The sequence below is a fragment of the Lepus europaeus genome, chromosome 18 (genome assembly GCF_033115175.1).
Source record: "Lepus europaeus isolate LE1 chromosome 18, mLepTim1.pri, whole genome shotgun sequence".
Lineage (NCBI taxonomy): Eukaryota > Metazoa > Chordata > Mammalia > Lagomorpha > Leporidae > Lepus > Lepus europaeus.
The window spans coordinates 51,515,978-51,534,536 of NC_084844.1; the positions used below are offsets into that span (position 1 = coordinate 51,515,978).

An 18,559-nucleotide genomic window follows, 5' to 3' on the forward strand; every position below is an offset into this window, starting at 1 on the left:
CCTGATCATTTTCAAAAGACAAAATTGTAAGATTCCCCGATTTCCAACATCTGAAACTCACAGTAGTCAAATTCCCCAGCTCAGATAACATATATCGTATTTTCCACTTCGCCACGGTTCTCGTTTGCTGCCCAGACCCACCGAATTCCGGAAGCTAGTCTCCTTAGTCGTATTTTCAAAAACAGAAATGAAAAAGAAATATCTACGATCTCGAGTCTCCCAAAATGTGCATGGTGTTGAGTTTTGACCTGTTCTGAAATTCAAATTCCCGATCCATCCTCAGCCCCCTCCCTGGCCCTGTGCCCCAGAGGAGTGAGGCAGGGTGAGGACACGGGGGATGGGGGCGCTCATGGCCTCTGCCCCCGCCTCCAGGCCCTCCTCCGTCTCTCTTGTGGTTCCGCTGTATATATAGATATATATAATTTGTGTGTAGATATATATATGTATTCTTTATTATGTACTTTTTCCGCAGTTTTTCTAAAGTGCCAGAAACAAGACTTGTGGGAATTTTTAGTGATTTTTTTTCTTTTTTTTTTTTTTCTTTTTTTGCGTTCTTTTTCCCTGTTTGAAACTCCCCGCCCCCTCCCTTAAAAATTGGAACTTGGTACATTCAGTAGGAAATTCTTCACTCAGGTTGTGGCCAACACCAAGAAAGTGCAAAGAGACAGAGGAGGACTGAAGGAGTGACTCCTCCGTGGTCAACATTCAGGGAGCCTCTCGCAAATCTCCCCCTTCCTCTACGCTGGGAGGGCGGGAGGACGCTCCTGGCCCTCCCCCAGGACCACTGCCCTCCAAAAGCCACCATCTTGCCCTCTGAGCATCTGCTGAGAGGGCAGCCATCTTGGCCCCCCTTCCCACCCCAAAAAAACAAAAACAAAACAAAACAAAAAAACAACAACAACAAAAACAGTAGCTGGGTCAAAGGCGGCCACTTTGGTGGCAGCAACTTTTCCCCTTTTGAAACTGCACTCCTCTAATCCCCGTGTGTTAAATTTGCTCCCCTAAACTGGCTCTCCCCTTTGTGAGCTGTTTTTTATTTATTTTTTTGTCTTTTGTTTTGCAGGGTAGGAGGTGGTGGGTAGGATGGGAAATGTCCATCCCATCACAGAGCGGGAGGCCCAGTTTTCAGAGAATCAGGAGCAAGGGTTTCCTCATCTCCCCCACTGGAAGGAAGTACAGGGACCCTGACCAGGGTTAACTAGTGCAAATTAGGGGTCAGGGACTACTGCAGGTCCCTGCACCCCATCCCTAAGCTGGGATCTTTGGGTGTGGGGAACTGAGTCAAAGATGGGGTGTAAGGTGCTATTTTGGAGGGAAAAACCGGTGGGAATACCCCAAAGCCCACCGGGAGGATAGGATGGTTCCCCCAAAACCATCTGGAGTGATCGGTGAGGGCAGCGACACTGGGAAAGACGGGGTAACGGTGAGGATGGAAGGTCATGTGCAAATCTTGGGCGTAACCCACCCATCCAGCCCCCCATCATTTTTCTGGCTATTTGGTCTAGTCTGGGAGAAACCAGCGGGAAAAAAAAACAGGGAGGAAGTAGCTTCCCTTCTCCAACCCATGTGGATTTCTTCCCTTCTGGCCCCCAAATCTGGTTTAGCCCAGAAGAGGCTCTACGTAGAGGCAGGAAGAGGTGTGATCTATTCACCTCCTTTGCCTTGGAAGTATCTGGGGTTCACTGGATTTGGAGGTCAAGATAGGGCCGTGCTTTCCCTGCCCCAGGTGACAGGAACAGAAAGGTAGCCCTTCCCTCAACACCGCCCTGACCTGGACTGGGAGAGGCTGTCCCCGAAGTCTAGGAGGGTGGGGAGGAGTATGGAAGCTCCGAAGGCATGGAAGCCAAGGAAGGCGTGACCTCTCCAAGCAACGGGAGGAAACCCCTGCTCCCACGGGAGGGGGTCGGGCATCACAATGGTCTGGTCCAGGCTCTGGGCCACAAAGAATGGAATGTGCTAGGAAGCATCTGGGGCGGGGCTTAGAGAAGGCTTCGGAGAACTAGGGGCACTCCTTAGGTGAGAGCCATGGTTTCCCCCTAAGTTTGCGAATCAGGGGAGCAGGTTAGACATTCAGAGCTGGTGGGGGCTGTGAGTAGAGATTCAGATAAGTATATTGCTCAGTGCCCCGAGGGCTGAGAAGGATGGGAGCTGGCCCTTGCCCCTCTTGGGGGCCATTCCCTGGAGGAAGATCGAGAGGGGGAACCACCAAAGATCCCTTCCTAGGAGATGGGAAAACTACAATCTCACACAAAGCAGCCTGGCCCCTGAGCTCCAGGGGCCCCCCGAGTCCCTGCACAAGAGTGTGGAGGGGCTCCCAAGGGCCAGGGAGGCCAGGAAGCTGTAGTGGTGGGGGGTGCAGGGAGGGTGGCATCTGGTGAAAGGGGGGTCTGGCCCCAGAGCTCACCCCACATCTCCCTTCTGGGTTCTCTCAACCCCTGCCCTTTCTCCTTCTCCCTTAGGGGGGATTGGTGGGGGAAGAGTTAGGGGAGGTGGAGTCGGGGGAGTAGGGGGTGCTGCTTGAGGATTCACTGCGTAGCCAAAGACCCCCGGTAGGAAGGGAAGGGCCCCTCCACCCTTCTCATCAGGTAGGACCATGTTGAGAGCGACTGGGAGAGCAGCCAGGTTGCTGAAGTTGTACGGGTAGGCGGCAAGGAGCTGGGGGCCATAGACCAGTGGATAGGGCTCAGGGTAGAAGGTGACTTTGGCAGCCCCCATCCCTTCCATCCGGTCCCCCTCTGGGGCTCCCACTGGCCCCTCACTCCCAGGTTTCACCCGGCCACCGCCGGGCTCCCGGCCGCTCCCAATCAGAGCCAGTGGAAATTCCTGCACGGGCTGGTACGCGTAGCTGCCCGCCCCTGCCGCCACCGGGGGCTCCTCACCCCCCGAGATGACCGGGTCCTGGAGCGAAGCGGTTTCGGAAGCTTCCTCCGCAGCCGCGCTCCCGCCGCCCGCCTCGCCGCTGGAGGAGGAGACTTGCATCTCCTGCGGGGCCTCCTCCTTGACCTCGCCGGGCCTGGGGCCAGCGCTGCCCTTGGAATAGGCGATGACGGGGGTGGGCGCGCCCCCAGGCCGCTCGGCCGCGTGCCTCTGCCCGTGGCGGCTCAGGGCGGCTGCCGTCTTGCACACCTTGGCGCACTGCGGGCAGGCGAAGCGGGTGGAGGGCCTCCGGCCGGCCCGGGAGCCGTGCGAGCCCCCGCTGTGGGCCTCCTGGTGCTTGCGCAGCTTCCTCAAGGTGGCGAAGGTCTGGGCGCAGTCCCCGCAGCGGTGCCTCCGCTCGCCGCGGGCCCGCCCTGCCGGGCCCTCCGCCGCCGCCGCCGCCGCCGCTGGGGTCTCCTCCCAGCTCCTCCGTTCCAGCTTCTGCCTCCAGCGCGGGAGCCGGCGGCTCCGGGGCACCCCGCCGCCGCTGCCGCCAGCGGCTCCGGCCTTGCGCTTAGGCTTATAGGAGTAGTAGGGCCTCCAGAGCTGGTCCTCCCCACCAGCCTTCGATTCCTCCTCGTCCTCCTCGTCCTCCTCGTCCTCCTCCTCGTCCTCCTCCTCCTCACTCTCCTCCACCTCCTCTCCGCTCAGCTCCCCAGGACGCAGGTCAGTTTCTGAGATGCGGCGCTTGACAATGGCCTCCTCCCCAATTCGCACAGTGATCTGACACAGTGGAGGCGGAGCCTGTAGCTGAGAGGGGACCCGGCCAGGGCCTGTGGGGGGACCCCCGCCCCCACCAACCCCGCCCACGGGCTTGGCTGTGTATGTCAGGGTCCTCCCCGCCCGGGGATTCCGGCCCTTGGCCTCCTCCGCAGAGGCCGAGGCTGGCCCTGCCGGGGTGGCTGGGCAAACAGCAGTGGCAGGGCCCGTGGGTGTGGCTGCAGGCTCAGGAGGTGGGGGTGGGTACTCCCGCTTCTTGGGGGGTCTTGGGGGAGCAGTGTAAGTGATGACGGAGGCGGCCTGGGACCCTCCAGTGCTTGCTGGCCCACCTCCTGCCCCACCACTGCTACTGCTCCCATGGACAATGACAGAGGGGGCCGGGTGAGCGAACGTGATGACAGAGGGCGGGGGGCCAGGCTCGGGGGCAGGTGGGGGTCTGGGAGGGGAGCTGGCTGGCATTGCCACGGGGGCCGGAGTACGGAGGCTTGGAGAGAGCTGGGCCTCAGGGGCCCCCTGGCTGTAGGTCTTGTAGGGCCGCTTGGCTGCCCGCATGGGGAGCAGGCGGTACAGCTTGAGGGTATTGAGCTTGGGCTTGTAGCCTCCATTGGGTGTCTTCTCACTGGCCAGGAGGCCCGGGCTAATGCCATGGAAGGCTCGCTGGTGGGTCTTCAGGTTATAATAAGTGACAAAAGTCTCCCAGCAGAAGATGCACTGGTACCTGGGCCAGGACAGCAGGGAACAGGGCAGGAACAGAGCCACTTAAGTCAGGAGCCCGGAAGCCAGGGCCTCAGCTTCCTGTGCCCTCCACTCCAGTCTGCAACACCCCCCAGCCTCGAGGAGGGGCACCAGTCCTAGCTCAGTGGCCCCCACAGGCTGTGAGGCTCTGCGCCCCAGCTGTCCCCTCTGTGACCAGGAAATACTTGCATCCTGCCTAACTCACGAACCCTCTCTGGAAGCACGGGTGACAGCACGAGGAAGCGCCTTGGGCACAGGGCACACTGCGGACACGGCAGGCGCTGTTCTGAACGCTATGGGGACTGGTGGTCACGCCTGTGCGCCCAGCGTCCTCTCCCGGGAGGGCAACTTTCTCTGTCCTTCTCAGCCTTCCTCACAGCACCAGGCCAGGCCCGGGCCAGGCCCGCATGCTGACAGACAGCTGCTGAAGGAACTGGGGCTGGAGGGAGGCAGAGGGTGAGTGGCGGTGAGCAGGAGACGGCACGTGAGCTGCCTAGGCTCAGGGTGAGTTGCAGGCCCCACGCTGTGCCCACCCCCTCCCCCATCCCGGGGGTCTCTGAGTGCTGACCCTTGGGCCCCGGCCACTCACCTGCGCTCCCCGGTGTGCCACACCTCGTGCTTGGTGCGGTACTCAGCCAGGGCGAACACCTTCTCGCAGTAGCGGCAGGGGTACTTCCTCCGCCACGAGTGGACGTTGCTGTGTCGCTTCAGGCTGGACAGGGTCACGTAGGAACGCTCGCAGGCCGCGCACACGTACAGCACATGGCCACCCACCACCTTCACCACGTGCTCAGGGCCACCTCGGAAGCCCACCGGCGGGGGCAGCGCTGAGGCGTCCACTCCTGCGGGACCACCGGGGCCAGAACTCCCGGGGCCCAGCCCTGCAGCCCCCCGCGTGCTGGCCCCCCGGCGGCATTGGGCCTCGTGGGTCTGCAGCCGCTTGGGATGGATGAAGCTTTTTCCACATCGGGGGCAGGGCAGGGACCTCCGGGACAGAGAGGGCTGGGAGTCAGGGGCCTGGGCCTCGGCCCCGTCACCCTCCCACTCTCCAGCTGGTCTAGGCCCGAAGCCGCCCTCTTCAGGCTGCGAGGGGGCCACAGGGGCTGGGGCAGGAGGTACCCAGGCATCGCCTCCCTCCCCCAGGCCCTGCAAGCGGGAGATGCCCAGACGCCGCCCCAGAGCTCCGATCTCGGCCACGGCGGCCCCGTCCCCGCCACCAGCAGGGAGCGCCAGCCGGGCACTGTAGATGAAGTTGAGGACATCAGAGAAGGCCGCTGCTGGGACCCCTGGCAGCTCCAGGACCCGGGGTGGGGGGGAAGCAGGGGGAGAGGCTGGAGGGGGAGAGGAGGAGGAGGTGGAGGAGGAGGAGGAGGAGGAGGAGGAGGAGGCAGCTGTGGTGGTAGCAGGGTTGGGAGCTGAGCCCCCAGTAAGTGGTGGGAGGGGCAGTGGCGCCGAAGCGAGCAGGGCCTCTCTGAAGAAGGGACTAGAAGCAGCCAGGACGCTGCGGTGAGCAGGGAACTTGGTGTCTCCGGCTATGAGGGTGACGTCACAGAAAAGGCCACGGAGCCGCTGCTCATTGAGCTGGCGCAGGACGGCGGGGGCATGGGACGGGTCCGTCACCTCTGCAGGGGGGGGCATGGCGCCAGCCTAGACAGTGGGAGAAGAGGCCAGGGAGAGTCTCAGAGGCTGGGCAGCGGGGAGACTGCTGGTCAGAAACAACTACCGGGAGAGACCGAGTAATTTTAGCTCGCAGAGGTCAGGGGTTAACCCTTAGCCACCCAAGTCTGGCCAGGGTTACTTCAGGTCACAGTGAAGGGCAAGGAATCGCGGCCTCCCAGGTCTCGGACTGGAGAAGGGGCAAAGGGGAAGTCCCTCTCATTGGCAGGGGGCGGAGGCCCCCGCGAGGGCTGCTGCCCACTCCCCTGAGCTCCCCCGCCGGCCGCGGCGGCCCTCGCTGGCCCGCAGCCTGAGCTCTGACATCTTGTCAGCGCCCTCTCACCTGACAGCGCAGCCAGCATGGAGCGGAGCAGCCGTGGCTCAGCAGGTCCCCTGTGCCGGGCCTCTTCCCCCTGTGGAGACAGGGAAACCTCGTCAGGGGGCCGAGAGGAGGAGGCGGGAAGGGACCCCGGGGGGGGGCTCAGAGAGGACGCCCGGCCCCTCTCCTGAGAGCCTCTGTCGGGCTGTGCGTTCAGCCGCGTCCACTCCGACCTGGGAGGTCACGTGGACTATCACAGGGCCTCGCTCTGCAGGCCCCAAGAAGTACAGCAACATGATCATTTGCATATTCCCAGGACACCCCCAAACAAGGCGGCAGCAGAGTCCTATCCCAGGCTCCGGGAGGCCTGTCACATCCCTCTCAAGTCCCTGTGGCCCCATTTCAGGGCTCAGAGGCAATCAAAGATTTGCATGTTGTCTTTTAGCACAATGAGATTATTTAGATATCAAAATAGATTTCCCTGAGCTTTTTTTTTCTTGGACCAAGCTGCTGGATACTCAGATTAGGAAAGGACCTCCTCCTGTTACTCCCAGCCCCATAAACCTTAAAAGAGGTTTCTGGCCCAAGGGCCAGGTGACCACTAAAGACCCCTGCAGACCAGGGCTCACACACGTGCCCCTACTCGCTCCAGTTTCCAGAGCCCTGGAAAGGCCAGCCAACTGGGAGTGAGAGGCTTGGTTCCACTCCTGACTTGTTCCTGGTGGCGGAGGGAAGACACGCAGCCCCTGCCTCACCTCGTGCTGGGAGGCCCACCCAGAAGGAGCGGCACAGAACCCAGCTCAGAAAGCACTTTCCTCCATGGGCACCAGCAGGGCCGAGGGTTCCCATGCTAGAGTTGAAGATCTGGGTTCCAGAGTCACTCAGCGACTTATCCAAGGGCACACACAGCTGGTAGTGACAGTGACAGGTGGGCCTGTCTGCAGAGCTGTCGGGCCCTCCCATCTGCCTTCTGCAAAGCTGGGGAGCTCTCTCCTCTTCCCAGGGCCCTGGGTCAGCAGAGGTGTGTGTTCCACACCAGGAGTCCCTCATACAACTCCCAGCCCTGGAACGATGTTCTCTCCCTTTATTACTCCTGCCACCTGGACTGACAGGCCTTCCCCCGCCCGACACAGACCCTCTTTTCAAGTTCCCCAAAAGACTGCCCGATGCCTCTCCTGGACATGAAGAAAGAAGAGGATAAACGAGGCTGATGTTTGGCGTTTTAACAACACGACTGCCAGGCACAGACAAGATACTAATTACGGGTCAGCCCCGTTAGACGCTGGGTTGCGGAGCTCTCGGGAACCCTGGAGAAGGGGCCTCGCCTCAGTCGCGGGCTCCCACTCTCCTCCATGATGGCCATCAGCTCACCGGGACCCCAGAAGTCAGCACTTCATTTGCATTATCTCACCTGCTCCTCATCACTGCTCTGGGAGGTAGCAGTGGTCTCCCCTTTAACTGTTGTTGTTGTTGTTGTTTTTTTTTCCAAATTCCAGAGACAGAGAAACAGAAAGAGAGAGCTCCTGTCCACCTTCTCACTCCCTGAATGTCCACAACCCGTGTGGGCAGCAGGAACCCAACTACCTGAGCCATCACCACTGCCTCCTAGGGTCCTGGAATTGCGCCGGACCCAGGAACTGAACACAGGTCTTCTGATGTGAAATGCAGGCATCCCAACTGGCATTTAGGCTGGCCTTGCTGCCTCACTTTAAAATGACAGAGTGATGGTCAGAGCCGCTAGGAAGCTCGCCCAAGGAGCTACGACCAGTTAGCAGCACGGCTGGGATCTGATCCCAGGAAGCCTGTGTTCCTGGTGACGTCACCGCACCGAGAGGAAGGATATGTTTAGAGTCCGTGCTAGGGCACCACCAGCCCACCTGTGCCTTCGTGAAAATTAGAAAGCCGTTCCTCCGGAGGTAGCAGCCCCGTGCAGGTGAGCAACGTCCAGGTTCAATTCCAGTCCCCATCCGCCTTGGCCAGGCCTGTGCGCTGGCACGACCACACGTGGCCGGCCTGGTACCTATACAGCAGCTGTGTGCTGACTGCCATGATGCTTAGACAAGGCCTGCCAGGGCATCTTAGAACCGCACAGAGACCCAAAGTCAGTGTGGCCCTTCAGAGGCCACCCAGAATCACCACCAGCATCCTCCTCATCATCACAGTCTTTGGAGCTGCCATGTATGAAATATTTATTATGGGCAAAGTGCATGCCAAGCATCTTACCTGCATAATCTCATTTCAACACTCAGAAAGGCCACAGTGAGGAAACAGGCTTAGAGAAATAAAATGCTCCAAACTCCTCACTTTCGGGTTGACAGCAAGTACCCTGGTCCCACTGCTATCCAAGCTGGGATTTGGACCCAGCCTCCCAAGTTCACTGGCTACTGCCCAGCGAGGGCTTATGGATAGCGGAGAACACACCAGCGATGGGACCCTGCGCAGGTTACTTAACCTCTCTGCATCTCAGTTTCCTTGTCTCTAAGGTGGGAATGTCAGTAGCAGTTCCCACTTCCTGGAGTTGTCATAAAGACTAAAAGAGGGGCCGGCGCTGTGGCGTAGCAGGTAAAGCCACCGTCTGTAGTGCCGGCATCCCATATGGGCACCGGTTCGAGTTTTGGCTGCCCCTCTTCTGATCCAGTTCTCTGCTATGGCCTGGGAAAGCAGTGGAAGATGGCCCAGGTCCTTGGGCCCCTGCACCTGCATGGGAAACCTGGGAGAAGCTCCTGGCTTCGGATCAGCCCAGCTCCGGCCATTGCAGCCATCTGGGGAGTGAACCAGCAGATGGAAGACCTCTCTCTCTCTCTCTCTGCCTATGCCTCTCTCTAACTCTGCCTTTCAAATAAATAAATAAAATATTTTTTAAAAAAGACTAAAAGAGCCAGTAAGTGGCAGTACAGTAGCCCCCTGTATCCTGTGGGTTCTGCCTCTTCGGATTCAAACATTCAGGGGGAAAAAGTTGCATTTGTACTGAACATGCATATTTTTTTCCTTGTCATTTCCTAAACAATATCTAGTATTTACAGCAACATTACATTGTATTAAGTATTATAAGGAACCTAGAGATGATTTAAAATATATGGAGGGTGGGCATTTGGTCTAGTGAATATGAGCCCACGTGGGACACCCACATCCTACACAGGAGCACACGGGTTCAAGTCCTGGCTCTGGCTCCCCACTAATATACCTTGGGAGGCGGCAGTCACATGGGAGGCCTGGATTGAGTTTCTGGCGCCCACTTTCAGCCCAGTGCAGCTCTAGCTGTTGTAGACACTGGGATTTGGAATGGGAGCTATCTGTCTCCCTCTGCCTCTTACACAGAATTAGTAAGAGTGAAGCCTGGCCGGTGCTGTGGCTTAACAGGCTAATCCTCCACCTCGCGGTGCCAGCACACGGGGTTCTAGTCCTGGTCGGGGCGCCGGATTCTATCCCGGTTGCCCCTCTTCCAGGCCAGCTCTCTGCTATGGCCCGGGAAGGCAGTGGAGGATGGCCCAAGTGCTTGGGCCCTGCACCTGCATGGGAGACCAGGAGAAGCACCTGGCTCCTGGCTTCGGATCAGCGCAATGCGCCGGCCGCAGCGGCCATTGGAGGGTGAACCAACGGCAAAAAGGAAGACCTTTCTCTCTGTTTCTCTCTCTCTCACTATCCACTCTGCCTGTCAAAAAGTGAAGCCTGTGGGAGGACAGTAGGTTATACTATGCACATCCTATGCCACTGTATATAAGGCACTTGAGTGGCATTGGATTCAGGTGTCTGCAGGTGCTGGAACCAACCCCCCATGGATACCGAGGGACAACTGTTCCTAGACCTTGGAACTCAGCTCCGGAAAACAGTAGGGGAAAGTGGTGAAAAACATAAAAAGAGGCAGAAATCAGACTTCACGACAAGTTTGGTGGCTCTGAGATTTGAAGTTTGTTTTTTTTTATTTGTTTGCACTTACTGTTCCTTTCCTCTTGAGTGCCTGTGACCTCGCAGGTGCCTCTGAGCATGGCCAGCAGACACGCTCTAGCTCTTGCTGCTCCCCCTGCCTGCAATGTCCTTACCTCCAGAGAGCCTCACGCCTGGCTGCCCCACCTCCACCAAGTCTTGAGTCACCTGCCCCGGAGGCCTTCTCTGGACAACCCCACCCCTCGACGGCACCCCCCTCCCCAAACTTCCTATCCCCTACCCTGCTTTATTTTTCTCCTTGGTACTTGGTAGAACATATTGTTCATTTCTCTCCAGCGTGTGCGCTCTGGGGGTGGGGGAGGCAGCGATGTTTGTCTGCTTCCTTCTCTGTATCATCTCAGTGCTTAAAACGGTGCCTAGCACATAATGAGAGGTTTTATCTATTTTTTTTTTTAAAGATTTAAAAAAATCTGGTAAATACATGAACCTGCCTCCAAGTCTGTCCACCCTCGGGGGGAAAAGGAAGCCAGTCTCCGTGCTGGACGGAGGCGGCCAGGGGCTGGGGGTGGTGATTATAATGTGACTCTTTCTGGGGTACTCACAGCTTGCCTGACACTTCCAGGGGCTCACCGAGCATCGCCTCATGGAACGACCTCCTCCACACAGCCACCCACGGGAGGTGTTTATATTTTCCCCATTTGACAGGAAACAGAGGCTCAGCCAGGGATGTGCCTTGCCGAAGGACACTCGGTTCTAAGTAGCAGAGTCAAGATTCGAATCCAGGCCCGGCTGACCCCCAGATGCCGAATCCTCCTCTGCTGGCTCCTGCCCGGAAGGGGCCTATGGCGGCCAGCTGATTACATAAATCACCACACAAGGTCTCACGTGCTAAGTGCTAAGTGTGTCATGTCTGACTCCACCCTTTCCCTCGCTCCCAGACCCACAGTCACCAAGTCTGGCTGAAGCTGCAGCTGAGCTTGGGAACGGCTCTCGAAGCCTTCCCTCCAACCGGCCGCTGGCCCCTAAGCTGGTTCAGATCCTTGTCAACGCTCACACCGGCCACGGCCACGGCCACGGCCACGGCCAGCCAGCTCTCCCCCTGCTTCCAGGCTACCTGCTCCCGTCCAACTGAGAGTCGACATCCCCGATGCAGATATAGCGGGTTCAGAACCCTTCACTGGTTCCTAACGACTCAGGAACACAGCTCAAATCCCTCCACCAGGCACTCCAAGGCTCTCTGGTCTAGTTCCAATCTCCCGTTAACCTCTCATCAGACACCCGGAGTGCCCTCCCAACTCCACACGCCCCACACCTCCATGCCTTCGCCTATGCTGGCTCCCCTGCCAGAAGCGTCCTTTCCCCAATCTCTTCCCGACATCTCTTCAAAATGTTAAGATCTAAGTCAAATGTCATCTCCTTCTTGGCTGTCCCCGACCCACAGGGCAAGGACAATCTCTCCCTCCTCTGACTCATCAACATTTTGTGCGCCACAGCCAGCGCCCACTCGGACAGCGGCAGGGATGTATGTAGGTTCCCACGCCCCGGGCTGGGATATGGCCTTAGCATACGGGTCTCTGCCATGGACTGCTGCAAATGCGGAAACTGGGGAGAAGTGTGTGTCTGTGAGTGTGTGTGTGGCAGGTGCACAGGGAGACCCAGCGCCTGTTCCAGGAGGGCAGCAGAACACAGCAATTCAGAGCACAGGACCTGGGTTGTGTTCAAATACCCAGGTTCAAATCCCTTGCTTGGGTTCAAATACCCAGACAGCTTTCCCCCTTACCGGCTAAGTCACTGAGGGCAAATTAACGCTCAGGACCTGGGTCCACCTCCCCTGAAGACGGGAATTGATGACGGCGCCCGTTTCCATGGTGGCGTGGTGAGGACTAGGTGAGGGATCGTATCCGACAGCAGTGCTAACCAAGCGCTTACTGCTGTGGCTGCTAACAAAGCAGTGGATTCTCGTGGCTGGCAGAGAGCTGACAGGGGCTGGTACAGGCACGGTCCCGACACCGTCACTTGGAAGATGCGTAGGCCATGTCACTGCTGGCCCTTTACGGATGAGGAACTGAGGCTCACTCAGGGAAAGTGCCTGTGAGGAAGTGGTGGAGCCGCCAGGACTCAGCTTCTGGTCTAGGGTCTGGTCTCCTGCACCTGTCGGGCAGGGCTCGGGCAGCAGCCGGCCCCTCCCCGCCCCCATGGCCCAGGGGCCCAGTCATAGTGCCCCTCCCACTCCTCCCTGTGTGCACACTGCTCCTCCAGGCCAGGGTGGTTCACACTGGTGTGCACACTGAGAGTGCGCGCACACACATGCAGGCACCCCCCCCGGCCCCCCCGCCGAAGGGCCGGGGCCCCAAAAGGTGAGGAAAACCTGTTCTGAGGAATCTGCCTAGTGAGCGAATTCCGCTGGAGGCCCTTCGCAGTGGCGGCAGCAGTGGGGCCCAGTGTGCGTCAGAGATACCCGAGAGGGGGCAGAGAGAGAGGGAGACGGCGGCGGAGTGGAGGAGGAGGCTGCAAACTTCATGTTTCTTTTTTCCATTTTAGTGACAAAAGTCACACCCGGCCTTTACATAAACACAGCCAAGGAGCCATTCTGTCTAAGCTCACTTCCCTTGCAGACACCCTGGCCTCCCCCCCTCCTCCCCGGGTGACCCTGACGCTGCAGGCGGCCACAGAGGGGCGAGCACACGGACCCTGCAGGAGACGGGCTGGGCCACCCTGCCAGCACCCAGGCCTCCGCCTGCTGCCGTTGCTGTGCCCTGTATTCATCCCCCCCCCTTTCCTTGTAACATATCCCCTGGGCAGCCCCACACCCCCTGGGCAGCCCCACAGGGCTCCCGAGCACACAGAAGGCAGCCTCGCACGCACGCAGGCACGCACAGCTGGTGGCTGGTCTCTAGGCTCTGAGGCCCACATTGCCCTTGTCACGCCACCTCCCTCCCCACAAGTGTTTTCTGACCAGCTCGCCTCCCAGCCCAACAGCCCGGACAGGCTCCCACAAACAACGTCACAAAAGAATCCCGTGGAGAATGTTGCAAACACACAACCTTCCCCGAGCCTGGCTACCCACGATCCCATAAACACAGCTTGCACACTACCCACCCCCCCCACCCGGGCCCCAGCACCCCTCGCACGGTGCCAGACGACCCACAGGCACGCGAGACACACCCTGGCGTTTCTCACCCCCTTCCTGATCCCCAGGATCTGAGTTCTAGACGTGCAGCCCCCCCCCCCATGCCTTCGGCTTATCACAAACACAAACCCATCCTTCCGCCCGTCCTCGCCACGACCAGACCACACCTGGGCAGGGCCCCAGCCGTGGGCCCCACACCTGACACCTTCCGACTCAAAGGTCTATAGCTGCCCCCTCCCAGCAGGCACATACAGCCTGCGTCCTGGTGCCCCCCACAGCACATCCTCCACGCCAGCTATGCAGAACACAGCAGTTTAGAGACAGCGTTCTTTCCTGTGGTGCAAGAACATACATGCAAACAAATACACGCTGGGAGAAAACATATGTAGAACCCCACATTGAACAAACTCCACACTCAGCGCGTTGTGCCCTGCTTAAAATGCTCAGCTGTCACCCAAAGCCACAGGGCCCCACAGCACCGGCCACCGCTTCTGGCTTCCCATCTCCACGGCCCAGGGAGGGCCCCGCCAGGACCCCTGGCTGCCAAAGCCGCAGGCGACGGTGCCCAGGAAAGGTTTACCTTGCCTCACAACACAGCAGGAAACACACAATCTCCAAGACTCACAACCACAACCCTGCCCCGACGGCGCGGCTGTTCCGGGGCCCCTGCTCGTCTTGCGCACCCTGCACACCCCAACTCTGGGGCGCTCGGCGGCCCACCCCTCCCCCTCTCTGCCTGGCTCCTACGCCATCGCCCTCCCAGCAGCTTGCAGCGCCTGCCCGGGCTCACACCCGCCCCACCCCACCCCCAACCTGCCCCACGGGGGGAGGGGGGCAGCGGGCTGCAGAATTAACCCTTCAAAGGGGCGTAGCGCGGCCCCTTCCACGGCCCCAGGCGATCGCGCCCCCCGCCACAGCTCACTCGGACGCCATACCGGTGCCCCCTTAGTCGCCCCCCGGCGCCGTGCGCGCCTGGGGGCGGGGCTAGGCTCAGCCCTCGACCCCTGAGCCCCCAGGTCAACCCCAAAGGGGAGCGGTCTGGGCGCGGGCGCGGCCCGGGCCCCCGCGGCGCCGGGCAGCGGGGAGGGGGCCCGGCAGTTGGCTCCGGTCCTCCCTGGCCCTGCCCGGTTTGCCCCGGGGCCCACCTGACTGCGATGGCGCCGCGTCCGCCAGGCCCGGCTCATCACCGTGGCCGCCCCCGGCCGCTCCGGTTTCGCCCGCCTCCAGCTCCGGCTCCGGCTCCGGCTCCGGCCCCGGCCCCCCCAGCGCCCGGCCCCGGCCCGGCCCCGCCGCCGCCGCCGCCGCCGCCGCCGCTGACATCATCGGCTCCCCCCGCCCCGGTCCTACCCCCACCCCCACCCCCGGAAACAGTCCCCCCCCAGCGCCGCCGCCGCCTCGAGGAGGCCGGCGCAGCGCAGCCGACACCGACACTAGGCTCAGAGCGCCCGACGGCTTTCGGCCGAGCCGATCCGGAGGCGGCGCAGGGAACCGCACTGAGAGGGCCGCCAAGGCTGTGGACACCCAACAGGACGCCGGCAGGGTTGCAGCACCCCTGCAGGGGCGCGCGACCACCCACTTCTTAGAAAGACACCCACCCTCCCCAGTCTTTCCCCTGCACGCCCTTCACTGGGTGCACAACACCCCAAAACACCCAAGAGCAGATGTGTGTGCACACATAACACAAACACACACAACGGGTGCACGCTCTCAGGGCACACACACAACATAGCAGACTTACAGTTGGGCCCAGTGGGAGCCTTAGAGCAGGGTCAACATGCTCGCAGGACAGCCCTGGACACACATAAACCCTTTTCAGGAATGAACAGGGACCCCACAACAGCCCGAGCAAGGAGGGCCCAGCCCTATGGGACCCCCGCACGGCTTGGTACTGGGTCTCCCCTGGCCCGAGTATCCATGTCTATATACTTGGGCCTAAATGCAGAGGCCTTGGTGTGACCCCAGGTGACAGAACGGACAAAACCCCCGGTAGAAGCATACACAGAAGAAACCCATTCCTGAAAAATCCGGAGAGATATTCCTAAGGACGCCTCTCTGGTGTTGGAGGCAGGAGGGACTGCTCTCACAGCCCCTTCCTGAGAACCTTGCTGAAATGAGACAGTAAACAAATGACCATCAAGCCCAGGGAAACTCATCACGAAGAGAAAAAAAAAATCAAATTTTAAGTCACCAGACATAGACATGAAACAGAGAAACGAACACACACGGTGAGAGAATAGCCCCCCTCCCCCAGGAAGGCTCCAGAGAAAAGTCCCCCACCTCCCCAGGAAGGTTCCAGGGAAGAACCCCACCCCCACTCCAACCAGGTCACAATGGCCGGAGCTCTGAGGGGTCGAGGCGCCCGGAACCAGGAGGCGAGGAGGAAGTCTAAGGAAAGATGGTGAGTATGGGGGGCCGGGGGGCATAGCACGACATCCCTCCCTGTCACTGCTGCCTGCTCCTCTTCTCCTCCTCCCTTAAGGCTCCCAGCTGACCTAGAAAGACCCCCAAATGAAATTTTTAACGGTATAGCCTCACGTCCCTGGAGCCTGTGACCTCATGTAGACACACCGTCTGAGGCTGTCTGCTCTCTCTCTAACCAACAGCATCCTGGGCCCCTTCCTCCTCCCAGAGAAACAGTGCTCAGGGAGGCTCACGCCCCCCTTCCTGCTTTGGATGCTCAAGGCCCACAGTTCACATCTTTCAGGCCCCTTCTAGCTCCCAAGAGAGGCTGTCCTCGTGCTGTTCCATGGGGCCTTCCCCTGCCCCAAGTCTCTCAGGCTGTGGCAGCCCTCACGCCTCAGCTCCTTTCTCCATAAACAGGCTGGCACTCACCCCTATTTCAACCTGCCCGACTTCACCCAGCCATCGCCGCCCTCCACTCCGCCCAGCCTCCACTCGCACCACCGCTGCCGGCCCTCCGATGCCACCAAGGGTCTGCTTGTGGCCCTGCTGGGCGGGGGCCTGCCCGCTGGCTTCGTGGGCCCCTTCTCCCGGATGGCTTACCAGGCTTCCCACTTGCCCTCGATGGAGCTGCTCATCTGTCGATGTCTCTTCCACCTCCCCATCGCCCTGCTACTTAAACTGCGAGGCGACCCACTGTTGGGACCCCCGGATGTCCGGGGCCGGGCCTGCCTCCATGCCTTGCTCAACGTGCTCAGTATCGGATGTGCCTACAGTGCGGTTCAGGTGGTGCCCGCTGGGAACGCTGCCACCGTTCGCAAAGGTTCTTCCACCGTCTGCTCCGCTCTCCTCGCCCTCTGCCTCGAGAGCCAGGGTCTCAGTGGCTATGACTGGTGTGGCCTGTTGGGCAGCACCCTGGGACTAATCATCATTGTGGGACCTGGACTGGGGACGCTGCAGGAGGGGACCACAGGCCTCTACACTGCCCTGGGCTACGTGCTGGCTTTCCTGGGAGGGTTGGCATTGTCACTGGGGCTTCTGGTCTACCGCTCCCTGCACTTTCCCTCCTGCCTACCGACAGTGGCCTTCCTGTTTGGTTTGGTGGGGCTGCTGGGTTCCGTGCCGGGCCTCTTTGTGCTGCAGACCCCCGTGCTGCCCAGTGACCCTCTGAGCTGGAGCTGTGTCGGGGCAGTGGGGATCCTCGCCTTGGTCTCCTTCGTGTGCGTGAGCTACGCGGTCACCAAGGCCCACCCTGCCCTGGTGTGTGCGGTCCTGCACTCTGAGGTGGTGGTGGCCCTGATGTTGCAGTACTACGTGCTCTATGAGACCGTGGCACCTTCCGACATCATGGGGGCAGGGGTCGTGTTGGGCAGCATTGCCATCATCACCGCCCAGAACCTCAGCTGTGAGAGGGAAGGGCAGGTAGAGGGGTGTGATTGAACTGGAGAGTCGGGGGTTGGGGGGGCAGGGGTAAATAGGACAGACTGGAATACAAACGTGGGACAGCAAGTGACGTGAAGGGAGGAGAACTGGAGTGGGGTGGGGACACCCCTCGGAGCCCAGGGCGGCCTGGGGACTTGGTGGAGAGAGCAACCACCTGGAAGACCCACAGCGGCAAGCCAGGGTGTCTAGGCTGGGTCCCGGCAATCAGTATAGCTACGGGGTAGGGTCTGAGGAGCCTGTCCCACGAGGCTGAGGCAGGGGGGCTGTGGGCGATGGGGAGGATTCCCACGGTAGCGGAGAGAGAGGAGCATTGAGGGTGGAGGGTGCTGAGCGCTCAGGCAGATGGAAGAAGCAGCTGCACTGGGGGAGGGGAGCGTGCTTTTCCTCCTCCCTGGGGGACAAGAAAGATGATTTCCTCTCCTTGTGGTTGTGCCCCCACTGCTTGGGGTGATGACGTGACACTGACATCAAACAAGGATCACGCTGAACGCGGCTGTGCAGCCGGTGTCATCTTGGCTTTGGAGGGAGAGTGGAAATCCTCCACGGCTCTCAGCGGAGTCTCTCCGGGGATGTTCTCACCCCCACCCTCCCTCCGGTTACTGCGGAACTGTTCTAGAAGGTGGAGGACTTCCTAATGCTCAGATTCCTTGATTCCCCCCCCTCCCCGGCCCCCGCCACAGACAACACAACCGACCCCCAAGTTCCCCAGGACTTTCGTGTGCCGCCCCGTGGCTAATCTGCTTTTCCCGGATTGTCGCGGTCTCGTGATCTCTGCCGGACAGTGAGTGGCCAGTCTCCTTCCGGAGCAAGCCTCTTGGAGCGGCTCAGGCCGGGAATCTGGGACTAAGGCTCGGTACGGCGCCCTTCTCCCCCGCACTCCCTTCCCCGTTAGGGGCCAGGAGATACCCCACTCGTCCCAGGAGGCTGCTCGACAAACATCGGCTACTTCCGGAGGCGCAACCGGCCTCGCCATCTTGGTCTATTCATGCATATTCAGAGAGAAACTGCATATTCAAGAGCGAGGACAGCCCCAGCGCCGCCCCTCCCTCCGGAACCCGCTCGGGAGGAGCCGGCCGGCCCCGCCTCCATCACGGACTCGCAGAACACACCATTTCTCAGCTGGCGGAGGGGGGCGGGCGTCAAGGAGAGTCTTTTGCTGAAGACGAAACCATACGCCAAGCTGAAATAAAAGCGGCCTGATTTTACCCTCGATCCTCCACACCTTCAACCTCAATGCCAGAGCGGGCCGCGAAGCGAGGCGGCGCGCTTTACGAAAAAAAAAAAATATATATCTATCCCCCCTTCCCCGTCACTTCAAAAGGTCGCCAGATCGGGGAGCCGCGGAGGAGGCTCAA

At 60.2% G+C, this 18,559-nt stretch overlaps 2 protein-coding genes across 2 annotated transcripts; one reads left to right on the forward strand and one right to left on the reverse strand.

The window, feature by feature from the left end:
- Positions 1-434: 434 nt before the first annotated feature.
- Positions 435-14,604, reverse strand: ZBTB4 (zinc finger and BTB domain containing 4). Its single transcript, XM_062216149.1, has 4 exons — positions 14,507-14,604; positions 6,371-6,440; positions 4,961-6,018; positions 435-4,354 (listed from the first exon to the last, which is right to left on the reverse strand). Exons 3-4 carry the CDS (start codon positions 6,007-6,009, stop codon positions 2,401-2,403), a joined length of 3,003 nt encoding a protein of 1,000 aa, XP_062072133.1. The 5' UTR covers positions 6,010-6,018; positions 6,371-6,440; positions 14,507-14,604; the 3' UTR covers positions 435-2,400.
- SLC35G6 (solute carrier family 35 member G6) lies at positions 12,539-18,393 on the forward strand. Its single transcript, XM_062175112.1, is given in 5 exon segments — positions 12,539-12,588; positions 14,733-14,896; positions 15,686-15,759; positions 16,182-17,183; positions 18,097-18,393. Coding segments are annotated over 5 exon segments (1,587 nt in total).
- Positions 18,394-18,559: the final 166 nt, after the last annotated feature.

Coding starts and splice junctions, on each gene's coding strand:
- ZBTB4 (XM_062216149.1), bottom strand. CDS start 6,009: ATGCCCCCCCCTGCAGAGGTGACGGACCCGTCCCATGCCCCCGCCGTC. Junction 4,355..4,960: donor TGGCACACCGGGGAGCGCAG/GTGAGTGGCCGG, acceptor GTCCTGGCCCAG/GTACCAGTGCATCTTCTGCT.